The 16991-nt window shown below is 35.4% G+C and overlaps 1 protein-coding gene across 1 annotated transcript in view; it reads right to left on the bottom strand.

Annotated features, from left to right (window-relative positions):
• LOC127847978 (sushi, von Willebrand factor type A, EGF and pentraxin domain-containing protein 1-like) overlaps positions 1–16991 on the bottom strand; it is an 88120-nt gene that overhangs the window by 16221 nt on the left and 54908 nt on the right. Inside the window, exons 19-27 of the mRNA XM_052380232.1 lie at positions 16282–16470; positions 15882–16070; positions 15452–15658; positions 14162–14365; positions 13086–13334; positions 12418–12684; positions 9234–9440; positions 3455–3651; positions 169–415 (exon numbers count right to left, since the gene is read on the bottom strand). Coding sequence (XP_052236192.1) covers positions 169–415; positions 3455–3651; positions 9234–9440; positions 12418–12684; positions 13086–13334; positions 14162–14365; positions 15452–15658; positions 15882–16070; positions 16282–16470 — 1956 coding nt within the window. The remainder of the gene's footprint in view (positions 1–168; positions 416–3454; positions 3652–9233; positions 9441–12417; positions 12685–13085; positions 13335–14161; positions 14366–15451; positions 15659–15881; positions 16071–16281; positions 16471–16991) is intronic.

The following is a 16991-nucleotide window of genomic DNA, read 5'->3' as shown; positions in this document are numbered from 1 at the left end:
ATTTTATTACCGAATTTTACTGAAAATATGAACTGTTTTCAAGTAATGTAATATACCAGTCGTGCTATTTAATCAATATAAACTAATAATTGTAAAAAAAAGGTATTTTAGAACTTTTCTTTTTTAATCATTGGTGGTTGATGGTCTCTTTAAAGTATAACCACTTACCGCACACATCTGCAGTAAGACTTTGGCTAAAGACCTTGTTATGACTGCTGTTTCTACAGTTCACAACAATTGCCCCAGCTGTGACCGTTTTAGCAGAGACAGTTCCGATTCTTGATTCGTCACAGATCACTTCAGAATAAGTCAAATTAAACAGCCCTGGCGTAGCTCTGATAGACTGGAGGCATTTATTCTTCTTGGTGGTATCCGAGCTAGGCTCTTGCAGTTTTAGAAGGTAGGTGGCACCGAACTATAAATAACCAGCCAATTTGTTGAATTGATATCCTTGGCCAAACACATGTTGTGTTATGATGGTTGCAGATTAAACAAGATATGTGTTCATCAGAAACACTACGTCCCCTTTTGCGCCGCTTTGAAGCTATATATTTGACCTTTGACCTTGAAGGATGACCTTGACCTTTCAGCACTCAAAATGTGCAGCTCCATGAGATACACATGCATGCCAAATATGTAGTTGCCATCTTCAATATTGCAAAAGTTATGGTAAAATGTTAAAGTTGGAGCAAACAAACACACAAACCAACCAACCAACCAACAGACAGGGCAAAAACAATATGTCCCCCACTATAGTCGAGAGGGAAAAATACTGGAATATTGTTACAAGCTATGTAGAAAAAGAAGTAAACAACTATTAAAACGTGTTCATGAGCTCTTTCAGCACAAATTGTTGCGATTTGAGATGCTCAAGACGAGTTTTGTACGTTTTTTTCCTTATTTTCCTCTGAAAACGTATTTTTTTCTTAAAAACTCACGATGCTCCTTAAATTCGCAAAACAAACGCATTTATTCCGTGAAATTTGCCAAAACGCGTCATATCCCACTAAAAAAATGATGATTTTCTGTAAATACAGCTCCTTTGTGACTAGGCCTGGTTTTGCGTTTAGGTCATAATACACCAAATAGTTTCCCTATATAATTCAATGTAAAAGCGACAACTTTGAGCGAAAATAAATGCAACATTTTGCACATAGAGACCCCCATAACCATACCTTTTCTTAAAGGCCATTCTAAGCGGAATCGATTTATGCAATAAAAAAGATATGTCATGTACAAAGCAAGAAAGAACTTGACACAAATCAAAATCGACTGTTTTTGCAGCTTTTTTTTCTCGGCCGTTTCTTAGTGAAATGTAACCTTTTCTACTGCAATGGTTTACTTAAGTCTTCAAGTGTATCATATTTCAGGGATTCAGTTGTGAACACCTATTCATGCCCTACCATTATCTCCGCAAGATAACACCCGAATAATGGTAAAAAGTGTAAAACATGCCTTCCTGTCAACTATGATATTTTTTTAGAGAGTACAGCCCTACATGAAGCGATCATTTAGTGTATTGTAACCTTTATCTTGTCACCATGGCTAATACAGGTATAAATAAAATTGCTTCAAGTAAAGTATGTAAGATTAAATGCATCTGCAAATGCATTTTCTTATTTAAACCAAAACTTGTCACGGTACTGATATATGTACACAACGTCTCACGTAGTTACTGAATACCGTTAGGGCCATCAAGGTTACACATTAAAATCCAGAGAGCGACAATGTGATAGTGCACTAGTACAACGTGACAATGGGATATTACGATGGCGACAATACGATTGTACGATGGCGACAATGCGATAGTACGATGGAAACAATGGGACAACGCGACAGTACGATGACCACAATGTGACAATACGATGGCGACAGTACAACAGTACAAGGACGACAATGTGATATTACAATGGCAAAAATGCGACAACGCGATAGTAGGATGGTGACAATGCGATAGTCATATTGTACTGTCGCCATCGTATCATCGAATTGTGGCCATTGTACTATCGTGTTATTGTACTGTCATCATCGTATTATCGCATTGTCGCCACCGTACTATGGCACTGTTGCCATCATATTGTCGCACTGATGCATTGTCGTCATTGTACTGTCTCGTTGTCTTCTATCCCCTTCCAGTACACGAGCGCACATCGTATTTTTTCTAGATGGAGCCACTTTTAAAAATACTTTACAGTTCGGCATACCTTAAATCAATACCCATTCTATAACTTAATAAGAATTTGATTTCATTATAACTGTAACCTCTTTCAAAGTACATCTTTATAAAGTCATCTATTTTGTTTCTGCAATAAGAACAGTTTGTGTACCAGAAGGCGATAGTTTACAATGTGATAGTACGATGGCGATAAGGCGATAATGCCATAGTGCGATAATACAATGACGACAGTGCGACAATACGATGGCGACAGTGCAATAGTACGATGGCGACAATGGGACAGTACGATGACGACAATTTGACAATACAATGGCAACAGTGCGATAGTACGATGGCGACAATGCGATAATACAATAACGACAGTGCGATTACTATCGCATTGTCGCCAGCGTACTATCGCATTATCAGATTGTCACCATCATACTATCGCACTGTCGCCATCGTAGTATCGCATTGTCGCCATGGTACTATTGTCGCCATCGTACTATCGCATTGTCATCCTCTATATTTTAATGTGTAACCACGATGGCCCTTATGGTATTCTGTATGTAGTAATAATTAGCAAGTTGTTACAAAGAAAAATTGGACCCTCAGGCGTTGTCAATTCTGACCAAGTAGCATCATTTGAACTCAGTCTGTTAAGCACCACAAAAAGTGTTACATGCCAAATATTAAAACTTTGGGCCTTGTGGTTTTTGAGTAAATGATAGTTTTCAATATGATTCTTTATACTGGTGAAATATATGACACCCTGGTGGCCATAATGCTGGTTAGACTACGTTGACCCAAAGGACATGATTTGATGAAACTAATTAGAGTGACAATGTACAATGTTACAAAGCAACCAAACCTCATCTGAATTTTGTAGTTTCAGATATGTACATTTTTGCTCGTAAAGTCTGTAGTATCAATAATATAATAATGTTACAGAAATTCTAAGTTGAAAAGGGGGCATAACTTTTGTAGGTTCAAACATTGAGTAATAAACATTGCACATGGACATCTTCATATATGGAATGATCTAGGCAAATTTTAATGTTTTTAGTATAAAATTTTCAGAGAACTTTCCAGGACAATTTAAGTCGAGCCAAAGACAGGCAAACAGACGGACAAACTGACAGGTGTCTATAGCAATTCCTTTCTATAACCGTTAATTTTCTAATGTGGCTTTTATAACCCAATATCAAGGATATATAAATGTAATTTAATTAACTAATGTAAATGCGTTTTTGTCCTTTTAAAGTTATATTACAACAATTAATAATTCATTTGCATTACCTGACTAGAAGTTACAAGTGTAGTGTTTGTATGTTCCACGTTCCAAGAAAGACCATCACATGACGTTGACAAGCGTGTAGCAAATGTTGACAACATAGGAGCCACTTTACTTGCAAACTGTGATGTGCAGTTATAGTTGTTAGTGGAAAAGTCATAAACAACGGATGTGGTGATGGTGTCATCCGAGCTTTGAATGGCTGGTAAAAAGTAAATAATACATGGTCTATACATGGACTATATATGGTCTATACATGATCTATTACTATATAATTACTCTTAGACTACATTACATCTTAATGATATGAGCCCAGCAAGCATTTCTAGATACATCTATTAGCATTTTGTAACATATTCTGATGTATGTGCATTCATTTGCTTTTAAGAGCAACATTTATTTATCAATTAGAAACAGCAGAACAAAACATCTCGTAACAATGTGTTTGAGCATAACCAATCAAGGTATGATCATAAACATTTGTAAACTGGAGTAAAACCTCCCTAACTTAAAAAGAACTACTCATGTATAATTGCATATGCACTTTAAGACAAGTTTTAAAAAAAGACATTATCCATATGATGCATTTTTTCACGATTATACCAGTAAAGTGGTGTAATGTATGTAAATAATAATCTCATTTTTGCCAATACCATATGGAAAATAAATCAACAACATAATACTCTAATACAAAGTATCATTCTGAATCAGTTTACAGGAGGGCAATTAATAAAATTGTGATAATTAAGGTATTTTCTTGAATATTGAAATCTGAAGTTCTTTAAAAAACAAGATGTGTTTGTGAAACACAATGTCCCCCTATATGACGTTTGACCTTAAAGGATGACCTTGACCCTTCACCACTCAAAATGTGCAGCTCCATGAGATACACATGCATTTCAAATATAAAATTGCTAGCTTCAATATTGCAGAAGTGACATTACATGAGAAATTTTGACCCAAATATTTGACCTTGAAGGATGACCTTGACCTTTCACCACTAAAAATGTGCAGCTCCATGAGATACACATGCATGCCAAATATCAAGTTGCTATCTTCAATATTGCAAAAGTATTCATAAAATTAGCGATATGGGCCACATATATTTGACCTCTGACCTTGAAGGATGACCTTGACCTTTCACCACTCAAAATGTGCAGCTTCATGAGATACACATGCATGCCAAATATCAAGTTGCTATCTTCAATATTGCAAAAGTACTCATAAAATGAGCGATTTTTGGCCACATATATTTGACATCTGACCTTGAAGGATGACCTTGACCTTGACCTTTCACCACTCAAAATGTGCAGCTCCATGAGATACACATGCATGCCAAATATCAAGTTGCTATCTTGAATATTAAAATACTGCAAAAGTGTACATTAAATGAGCGATTTTGACCCCATATATTTGACCTTTGACCTTGAAGGATGACCTTGACCTTTCACCACTCAAAATGTGCAGGTCCATGAGATACATATACATGCCAAATATCAAGTTGCTATCTTCAATATTGCAAAAGTTATTGCAAATGTTAAAGTTGGCGCAAACCAACCAACCAACCAACAGACCAACCATCCAACAGACCAACAGACAGGGCAAAAACAATATGTCCCCCACTTCTATAGTGGGGGACATAAAAAAAATCAAACAAGAGATGTGTTTATCAGAAACACAATGCCCCCTTATGCGCCGCTTTTTTGTTGACCTTTGACCTTGAAGGATGACCTGGACCTTTCACCACTCAAAATGTGCAGCTCCATGAGATACACATGCATGCCAAATATCAAGTTGCTGTATTCAATATTTCAAAAGTTATTGCAAAACTTTAATGTAAGGTTAAAGTTTTGGGACAGAATGACGGAATGACAGACAGAAAGACAGACAGGCTAAAAACAATATACCCCTGATCATTCGATCCGGGGGCATAAAAAAATCTAGCAGATCTCATAGATTTCATCTACTGTGAAACCATTATTATTCGTCCGACATTAATTTTCGCCTTTTTCGTCCTTCGACCGATGGACGAATTCAAGAGCCTAACGAACAATCATGTCCCATATTTGAAACAAATAAGACTGAATTACCGTAGGCATGAGGCATTTAAATCCAGCGTAATCCACGCATATACACAGGGCTCGAAATTAACACTCGCACACTCGCAAAATGCAAGAGAAAAAAGATTGCAAGGTAAGTTATAAGCCACTAGTATTTTTTGCAAATAAAGAAATAGTGAAAAAAAACGAGTTATATTGCTTAATGCGTTCGACAGCGTGAACGCTAAACCGTAGGTCAATTTTTTGAACGTCCGAATACCCATATGCGAAAGCGCGCACCTTGTTTGTTGACTGGTTTACTTATAATACAGGTACACAGATGGTATTGATACAAAGAACATGAAACAGTCGACTATTCACACTCAAGTTAAATCCGGTTTTGACACAAAGGGGTGTTTATTATACAGTGTACTGACAACTGGCATTTCCTGTAAAACGCGAATGCAATAAGGCTGTATCGAATGCGTCGACTTCGTTAAGGTATAATAGTGTTGATTAGCGCTAATTGTTAACAACTTTATTACCCATTGTGTGTATTGTGTTTTGTTCAGGGGTGTTGCAGATTATACAGCCTACACGCGGCGAATCCGGATTAAAGACAATACTATTAAACGCAATTAAAATATGACGATGTGGGATCAACACCTGACTGAAATATATTCTGTGCTTTGTAAAAAAATTAATAAAGAACATTTTAATTTGTGTTTGGTTGTTTGGTTTTAACTGCATATACTATTTTTGTACATATACATAAAAACCCGTACCTTTGTTTTTTTTTATAACAAAAACATTTTTTTATGATTTAATACTGTTGTTTATCAATAAATGCAGCGTTCCATTCAGAAAAAAAATACTTAACAAACTAGATCCTCATTCGTATAATAGAACAAGTTTCGCACCTTCTCCAATTAGCGCCGCTAAAGGTAAGATTGTTATCAATTTGACCGTGATAGTAATGGAAAAAGACTAATTGGAAATTGGCTTCGTTGTTTAAAAACCTCGTTAACGATTATTCAGTCCCACTTATCCGCTAATCATAACAAAGAACGTGTCAATAACATAGAATAATAAGGGACAGTTACTTTCACCTAAAATAACAGACTTGTTGATTGGCATATACCAAACAAGGCCCACCTCTTGCAAGTGACTACCCAGTGTCACCTCTCTTTCCCCAGCACGATATTTTCGCAACCGCGTATTACATGTATTACAAACAAATCGGACGTTTTTTGGGGTTTTTTTTCAACACCAGAAATGGGCGAATTTAAGAGCGGACGAAATAGTCATTTTTATGAAAAGGGCGAAATTTTGTGCCAACGAAAATAAATGGTTTCACAGTATATTTATTTATGTTCAATGAGATCAGGCCGAAAAACCTATTCATACAGCCCACATAAGTGGAATCATATATAAAAAGGCTATTGTCAAGCAATATGGTCCCCTACCGGGTCCATTTTTAGTCTATTTGTTGCCATTGCAACCAGAATTTTTGATGTAGGAACAAAATGAAATGACGTGCATAATGTTCATATTGCCATCTATCCATGTTTCAAGTTTCATTAAAAAATATTAAGAACTTTTAAAGTTATCGCAGGATCCAGAAAAGTGTGACAGACAGACTCAAAGACAGACAGACAGACACACAGAGCGCAAACCATAACTCCCCTCCTGTGAAAGCGGTAGGGGACAACAAGAGCTGTCAGAGGACAGCGCGCTCGACTATTCAAGTGCTTAACAGTATAACGTAAGCCATTATGGAGAGGGGGGTATAATGTGGGTGTGTGGTCATTTAATAACGATCTTTCAAAAAAAAAATTATTTTTTTTTAAATTTTTTTTTGGGGGGGGGGGGGGATTCTGGGGTGGGGCGTGGGGGATAGTTTGGTAGGAGTCCATTGTGGTATGTCAGGTAAGTGTTGTTTTGTCAAAGTATGAATCAAATCTTAAATAAAGAAGTTATAGCTATTAAAGCAAAATTTATTTATTTGACCTTGAGAGTCAAGGTCATTCAAAGGTCAAGGTCAAATTCAATTTGCCAGGTACAGTAACATCATGATAGTAAGAAAATATTTTAAGTTCGAAAGCAATAGCCTTACAGGCCTTGAAAAATCCACTCGACCGCTCGCATATGCGAGTGAAGTTGATGGTCGGGCGAGTAAAAGTTTGTTAAATACTCGACCGACCGGGCGAGTGCTATTTTTCAAGTTGAGAAATATAAATTCAGTTCCAGAACTCCTTCCACATCAATACAAATTGCGAACAATATTTTTTAACGAACAAAAAATAGGTTTAGTACACAAAGAAACTGCCTTTCGTTTTGACACTGCAAAATGACGTAACGGGCACAGTCAAAATAATTCTCGAAATCGGCTGAGCTCTTTTTGTAGCTGTCAGTGCTGTCAGCTTATCGATTAAAAGTGAAAAACACAGTTAAATATATTGGTCATTCCGTGAAGAATAAAATTTCATTTTAATGTAAATATCAATAAAAAAAAAAAACAACTGGTTAATTATAATACTTCTTATATTTAATTAAAAATAAAAAGATTTTTTTTTTGTATAAATAAACATAATAATTCTTGATCAGAAGCCTTAGCAAAAATTTACCATATTGTAACCATTTGTCAATCAAGCGTGTCTTTCAGTAAAAGCTTGCCTGAAATATTAAAACTCAGCATGGAAATGGGTTTTATTGTAAAATATCTGCAAGGTGGTGGAGATAGGGAACAGAAAGAAAGGTCATCAAAACTATAAATATAAACATGTATATATATATATGTTTTAATGCAGGGCAAGAAGATTAAAGTGACGGGCGAGTGGATTGTCAAGCCCACTCGCCCTGCAGGGCGAGTGGCTCTGGAAAAATTCTTCAAGGCCTGCCTTAATACTTAAGAAGTAAAGTGGATCTAAACACAAAATTTAACAAAATATTCAAAGATACAAAGACAAAAAAGGGCCATAATTCCTACAAAATGCTTGATACAGTTGTCTGCTCTTGTTTATGGGTTGGGGTCATGTTGGTTAAGAAGTATGTAAAATATAAAAGCAATATGTCAAGGGACATAGAAAATATTTGAGGTGGTACGCAAACATAAACATATAAAATCTAAGTTAAAAAAAAGGGCCATAATTCTTACAAAATGCTTGATACAGTTGTCTGCTCTTGTTTATAGGTTGGGGTCATGTTGGTAAAAAAGTATGCAAAATATAAAAGCAATATGTCAAGGGACATTGAAAATATTTGAGGTGGTACGCAAACTTTAACATAGAGCTATCAATAATATGCATATTCTAAGTGGAAAAAGGGCCATAATTCTTACAAAATGCTTGATACAGTTTTTTTTTCTTGTTTATAGGTTGGGGTCATGTTGGTAAAGAAGTATGCAAAATATGAAAGCAATATGTCAAGGGACATAGGAAATATTTGGGGTGGTACGCAAACTTTAACATTTGCACGCTCACAGTCACGCCGGGTGAGTAGGATAGCTCCACTATATATATTTCATATATAATAGTCGAGCTAAAAATGTCAGTACTGTAAATGGAAAATAAAATCAAACCTTTTAAACATTGAAAGTCACTTAATTTTCAAGACAATATTAATCAGTCCTACATAAAAATATTATATTGTTTAAAAATGTATGTATCTAAAAAACGTTCATTTTTGAAGTAACTCAAATCCTACTTAAAAAAAAAGGAAAACAAGTTGACGTGAATTCACTTACGCAAGCAAAACCTATTTGCAGGATCCACAAAATTATAGTCCCATTCGTTTCCCCCTGAACATGTGAATGTTTTCACCGTGGCACCATCTCCGTACACATAGCTTCTATTACAGGTGGAGGTACATACAAGTGAACCTGTTGCATTAGAGAAGCAGCTTCGCACTGAGTTGTGGTCAGAAAACAGCTGCTCTTTAAAGCACATACCAGCTGTAAAGCAGGAAGAAAATGAGATGATAATATTTAAACATGTGTATAACAATGTCTGTAACATTCAAAATATAACTTTTACAGCAGAAGCTCTGCTGGATCACATTCAACTATATTGAATGTTAAGATACTTAAGCAGTCGTTCCGAAATACTAGCGACAGTCCTCTGCATTTTTCCGATTAAGCGAATAACACACTACATCATTTCTTTATGCGTGTTTTGGTTCCTGTTATATTTGATTACTTTGTTAGCAAGCAGGAATTAAACAAAGGTCATTTTTAGTAACATTTATCAAATAAACAAACACATAAACAAATATATAATTAAATTATTAAATTGCTATTTATGGAATAAATTTAGTGAAGCTCATTAAGTTTCATTATATGTAAGCAAAATTTATTCATATCAATATTATCTAGCATATTATCAAAAAATAATTTTATTTTTATTTAAATCTAATTTTTGTCTTTCTTCAACCTTTTTTCGTTTTTGGTCCGGAAAATCTGAAATGATCAGTCTGGGCCGGCAGACTGCATGATTTTAGGACCTACTGGACGGCAATTAAATAACTTTAGGAAGGACTGCTTAAATATGAATGATTAAAAAAAGGAGATCTGAATCTTTTCAAACTAAAGCCCACTTCAAAGGAAAAAGAAAACTACATACCTACAAAAAGAATATATTCAAACTACAGCCCACTTCAATGGATACATTCTTAGTACAGCCCGCAGCCCATCTCAAAGAATACATAAAAACTAGAGCCCAGAAAAAAAGGATATCCTCAAGTCACAGCATATCTCAAAGGTTATATTCAAACTACAACCAACTTAAAAGGATACCTTATACCACAACCCACCTCAAAGAACTTTCAAACTATAGCCCATATCAAAGGATACATTAAAACTTCACCCCATCTAAATGGATACATACAAACTACAGTTGACTTCAAAGGATACATTCAAACAACAGCATATTTCAAAGGATACATTCAAACAGCAGTCCACCTAACGTAATACATTTAAACTTAAGCCCATCTCAAAGCATACATTTAAATTACAGCCCATATCAAAGGATACATTAAAACTTCACCCCATCTAAATGGATACATACAAACTACAGTTGACTTCAAAGGATACATTCAAACAACAGCATATTTCAAAGGATACATTCAAACAGCAGTCCACCTAACGTAATACATTTAAACTTAAGCCCATCTCAAAGGATACATTTAAATTACAGCCCACCTCAAATGATACATTCAAACTACAGCACTTTTCAAAGAAAACATTCAAACTACAGCCAACTTCAAATAAGATATTCAAACTACAGCCCATCAAAGGATACATTCAAACTACAGCCCACCTCAAAGGATACATTCAAACTTTAGCCCACTTCAAAGGAAACATTCAAACTACGCCCATCTCAAAGGATACATTCAAACTACAGCCCACTTCAATGGATACATTAAAACTTCAGCCCATCTCTAATCATAGTTTCAAACTACAGTCACATCTCAAATGATACATTAAAATAACAGCTTATCTCAAAGGATACATTCAAACTTCAACCCACTTCAAAGGATACATTCAATCAACAGTCCATCTTAAAGAATTCATTCATACAACCGCCCACTTTGAAGGATACACTAAAACAACAGCCAATCTCAAAAAAAACCTTCAACCTACAACCCATCTTAAATGATACATTTAAACTACAGTCCATCTCAAAGGATATTTGCAAACTATAGCCCATCTCAAATGATACATTCAAACTACAGCCCATGTCAAAGGATACATTCAAACTACAGCTGACTTCAAAGAATACATTCAAAATATAGCTCACTTCAAAGGATACATTCAAACACAGCCCATCTCAAAGAATGCATTCAAACTACTGCCCATCTCCAACGAAATATTCAAATTAAATCCGATTTCAAAGGAAACAGTCAAATTTTAACTCACCTCAAACAATACATACAAGCTATAGCCCACTTCAAAGGATACTTTAAAACTACAGTCCAACACAAAGAATACATTAAGTACAGCCCAAATCAATTGATACATTCAAACTACAGCCCATATCAAATGATACATTCAAACTACAGCACAGCTCAAAGGATACATTCAAAGAACAGTCCATCTCAAAGGATACATTCAGACTACAGTCCACCTGAAAGGCTGCATTCAAACTACAGCCCACCTCAAAGGATACATTCAAACTAAAGCCAACCTCAAAGGCTACATTCAAACTTCAGCCCACATGAAAGGATACATTCAAACTACAACCCTTCTTACAGGATACATTTAAACTACAGCCACCTCACAGGACACATTCAAACTACAGCCAACCTCAAAGGCTACATTCAAACTTCAGCCCACATGAAAGGATACATTCAAACTACAACCCTTCTCAAAGGATACATTCAAACTACAGCCCATCTTAAAGGATACACTCAAACTACAGTCCATTTCAAAGGATATATTCAGAGTACAGCCCACCTTATTAAAGGCTGCATTCCAACTATGGCCCAACTGAAAGGCTGCATTCAAACTTCAGCCCACCTGAAAGGCTGCATTCAAACTACAGCCAATTTCAAAGGATACATTCAAACTAACATCCACCTGAAAGGCTGCATTCAAACTACAGTCCATCTCAAGAATATATTCAGACTATAGTCCACGTTAAAGGCTGCATTCAAACTACAGCCCACCTGAAAGGCTGCATTCAAACTACAGCCCACCTCAAAGGATACATTCAAACTACAGCCCATCTCAAAGGATACATTCAAACTTCAGCCCACATGAAAGGCTGCACTCAAACTACAGTCCATCTCAAAGAATGCATTGAAACAACAGTCAACCTCAAAAGTTACGAAAGCACCCAAAAGGGTTAAATATATAAGTAAAAATAAAATACATAGAAGTACACAGACAAGATTGAAATAGCCATGGTTTCAGTGTAAGTTTTTACTCTTACCAACAAAATTCACGAGGAATTTGCAGTTTGAGTCAACATTTACGTTAGGACCGCTAGTAAATCGTGCTGTAGCAGTGACTTCCTGGGATGTTCCAATATTTGCCACTGTGCCCGTGACAACTGACGTGCTGAAACTCAGAAGTGTATTGTGATGGGGCATGTCAGTCACTGTTATCCAGTCTGATACATTGACACTCACTCCATTTTGATCGGTCACAGTAACTGTTTTCACTGGAGGGCATGTGATGTTTGGCTTTACGCTTTTATCTACAAGATAATGAATATCACTTAAATGTACAGAACTATCTGAGCACACCAGACACACATTTGGTACAAACAAACTCTTAGCACTTATAACAAAGCTGTAATAAACAAATGAACAAATGTTCATCAGTTTTTACACAGCACTGGAAACTGGCACATTTGTTTATGACCAATAGAAACACACATGTTCTATGAGTTCACATTGAAATTGACAAAGTTCCAGGTAATGTATTACATAAATGAATACAGTTATTCAAGTAATTTTGTATTTAAAGTCTTTCTGTAAATAATATGTATGTTCCAGGTAATGTATTACATAAATTAATAAAGTCATTCAAGTAATTTTGTTTTAAAAGTATTTCTGTAAATAATATGTATCATTTCAATTGCATTTCAATATTTACCATATACATTAAACGTGTAGGAGCATGTCTCCATATTCCCATCATAGTCTGTCGCTATGAAGCTCATGTTGATCTGGCTGCTTGATGGACTCAATACATCCCCTGAGCGGAGGGAACTCCCAGTGCGGTTGAAAATTTTGATGCCATAGTTATCAGTGAAGTTAGGGGTCATAAAGTTCACAGTGCCCATAGCATAAAAATAGTCAGAGCTGTAATTTGGGCACATGGTGACTTTTGGTTTCTCGGTATCTAAGGAAAAAACATACACATTGTCCACCATTTGCAACATACGGTATTCTTAGATCTGACAAATACCTATGATGTAAAATTTCATAATAAGTAATAGCAATACAATTCTGAGTTGAAAAAAAGAGCATTACTTTCTTAATTTTTAACACACTTAATATGTCAAAAAACATGCATTAACAACTTTATATCACAAGGAACAAAGCAAGCATGCATGATTGAATATTGTATATTAACAGGTGAAGGAGAACTCATTTGCGGACGTTTGTGTCTTCGAACATACAGACAGATGGACAGAAAGACATCCATGCAGTTTCAACTATTTCACTGACCTCCCCATTCAATTTGTAAATTGGGGTACACTAACAACACGAAAACATGATACTGAATACTCCACATACATTTGCTACCCTTAACAAACACCCAGTAATGCCAAGATTAAATTTACACTTCCATTTTCTTGTAGTATTTGAACTTACATGTACATACAAACCTACCCGTTATATGTAATGGATTTTTTTTGCACTTAATTATTTAAATGCATTGCACAAAATTTTTAAAACAAATATTAATAATGATTTAGGGGCAAAAAGTAGTTGTCGAATCATCATCAAGATTCGCAAATCCATTTATTTGTTTCTTTGAATAAAAAAGAGTTTTGGAACTGAGGTGTTTTTGTTGAAATGCTTGAAGGCCCATGACTGTGCTATGATAAGGTTTCTCTCCTGCTGATGCAGCTGAAGTTTCACTTGAATGCAAGAAATAAAAGCAGAGTTAGCTATATGTTTATTACAATGAGGTTAATAATCATACAATTCAAGCATGAATACCTTGACAGGATGGGGGATTGCTGGTCAAGTTGTCACTCCACACTGCAGAACCAGAACCAGCATCATACTGACAGGTATAGTTCTGTGGCCCTGTTGGTTCAAACCCACTCCTAGTACACCTGTAGCTTAACTTGGCTCCGATCTCGTAACTAGTTGCCAACTGAGTCATGCCTCCAGGAGTGCCGGGGTCGGAACACATCATACCTGAAATATATAACTTGTTAACTTTGTAATATAATTCACAAAATGGTTTGTTTGACATTGTGTCTACCAAAGGGTAATCAGTGTATGGATTTGGTATGTCCATTCAATGTAACTATTTATCACATGCTATACCCTGTTTCCCATGTAATACAACCATATTTTTTTATATTACACATGTGTAATACAACATTTTTAGGCGTTTTCATTGGCTTAGTTTTCGTTTATTGACCAATCGCATTTTTTATTCTGCTTTGTAAAAGCCGAGGCATTCCAAATGACGTCGGGAAATGTTAACAATATTCGAGATTTATCAATATGTTTGCGTAAATATTTATTTAATTTGCTCATTTAAAAGCATGTGATAAAAAAAATCTGACACTCGTTGTCATATCATACCATATTTTATTAAACTTGTCCAGGAAATGCGTTAGTAAGCTCGCCAAAGGCTTGCTTACTAACACAATTCCTGAACTCGTTTAATAAAATATGGTATGATATGACAACTCGTGCCAGATCCTTTATATATATATGTATATTTATAACATGACCTACGCTCCGGGATTGAAATAACGTTATGCTCAATTTTGTTTATTACATGGGTGTTATCACACTAGTTATATAACTGTGAAATGACTTCATTTTTGTGACGAAATGACGTCATAATTCCAGCATATTTCTTCAGTTAAACTCTTTTACAATGTAAATAAACGCTGAAAAGAGCATAAAATAACAAAAAAAATTGTTGGTCATGTTATAAATAGAATCTTAGATTTGTGGTCATTTTGTATTGAATTTTTTAAACTTGTCATCTTAATAAAGATAAAAGCCTCGTTTTTATCTTTATTTAGATGATTCGTTTAATAAATTCAATACAAAACAACCACTCATGCAAGATCCTATATGTATTTTTATATAGTAGGTAAAGTATAGTATGTATATTTGAACAGTTGCTGTTTTGAATTAAAGTCTGTTTAGTACACTTTATGTAACACACTAATCCAGTCCAATTTTAAAATTAGTTTGTGTCAAATTAAATGCTGAAGGCATACAGCATGTCCCCAGTTACTGGTCCATTGGGCTACTCACCTAAACAGCTAAGGGTACCCAGACTCCATCTCCCATTTGCCTTGCACTTAACATTTGTGTCATTGCTCTCTGACACTCCTTTTACAGATGCTCCTGCCTTACATGCGAACACAAATGTTGAGTTAGTGGACAGATAGGTGGTTGTATCCGGTTGAGTGATATCTGCTCCATTGGGGAGGACTGCATCGGGGGATCCACAGTCAATCTCTGTGACACATAAAGCATTTCAAATTTGAGCCAAATGTTAGTAGCTTTCAATCATGAATACCATTTGGCATTAAAGCTACTTGAATGAAGTTTCATAAATGTGTAAGCAATTAATTGATTTCTCAAGCCACAATTGGTATTGATAGAAACAGGAACACACAAGATGCACATACTATATAAAAAAGGAATGTTGTGCTTCAACCATTGTAGGGTTGCAGATTACCTGGACATGTCAGATTGTCCCCGGCCAGTCTCATGCCCTCTGCCTTGCTGATGTACACACACACCGCTGACTTGGAGACTTGTTTGGTCTCTGTGAGGTTACAGGTCAAAGTCACAGTCTGCATGAAGCTCACGCCAGCTACATTAAAGACGCCATTGCTAGGAGGCACGGGCATATCACAAGAGCGTGCTGAAACCAGAAGTGATACAGTGCATTTATTGACATTCTTTTTGCTAAATGAGAGCATGATAAAAAAAAATTTTTTTTTAATGTTTAGATTACATATAAACAGATATATAAAGCATAGCTTACAGTCATGCAATACATCTGAAGCTCAAACATGATTTCTTGTATGGTATGATGATTATTTATGATGTCTTAACTGTTGAAGACTCCATACCTTGACATGTGAGAGTTTCATTCCACGCCCCATTATCCTGACACTCAATAGTGGCATCAGTGCTATTTCTACCCGTCAGAAAATATCCGTCATTACAGTGAACCTCTACAGAGTCATTATAGTGGAATACTGTATCGCTGGTCAGATACTGACCATTGGCCAGAGTAGGTAATGATAGACACTGTTTAGCTGAAACAGACATTTATTCTTAATAGATTGCATGTTATTATTGCAAATACAATAACAAAAATATGTCAAGTATTGCCATTTTTTTAGTTTATTAATGAAAAACACAACAAGCTTTACAAAAAAAAACACAAATAAATGATTAAATATAATAACTAGAAACGTGTTTGTGGGACACAGGTACCCCACATTTCACTTTTATCTGAAAACTTAACTTATGTAAAAAAAAGACCCAACCTATGGATGTGCACAACTTTACACGTTGATGACTATGTTAACACAATTTTAGCCTTCTAGCAGCACCACTTTTTGAGTAACAGGCCAAACAAGTTAACAAAAGTAATATTTGGTTTAAAATGGACATAAATGCGCTAAATGCCATCTTAAGAGGCATCAAATTTCACATACTTATTAATTTTTTTGTGTATAAAGTTTCAACAATCTTGCAGCGCTTCAATCTTTCAACATTTTTTTTAAATAAGCATAAAACAGGTTTTTAAAATTACAGGTTTGTTTTTTTATAA

Source organism: Dreissena polymorpha, chromosome 10 (assembly GCF_020536995.1).
Source record: "Dreissena polymorpha isolate Duluth1 chromosome 10, UMN_Dpol_1.0, whole genome shotgun sequence".
In the NCBI taxonomy this organism is placed as follows: Eukaryota; Metazoa; Mollusca; class Bivalvia; order Myida; family Dreissenidae; genus Dreissena; species Dreissena polymorpha.
Note: the sequence above shows the minus strand (reverse complement) of the source record. Positions and strands in the feature narration are given on the sequence as shown.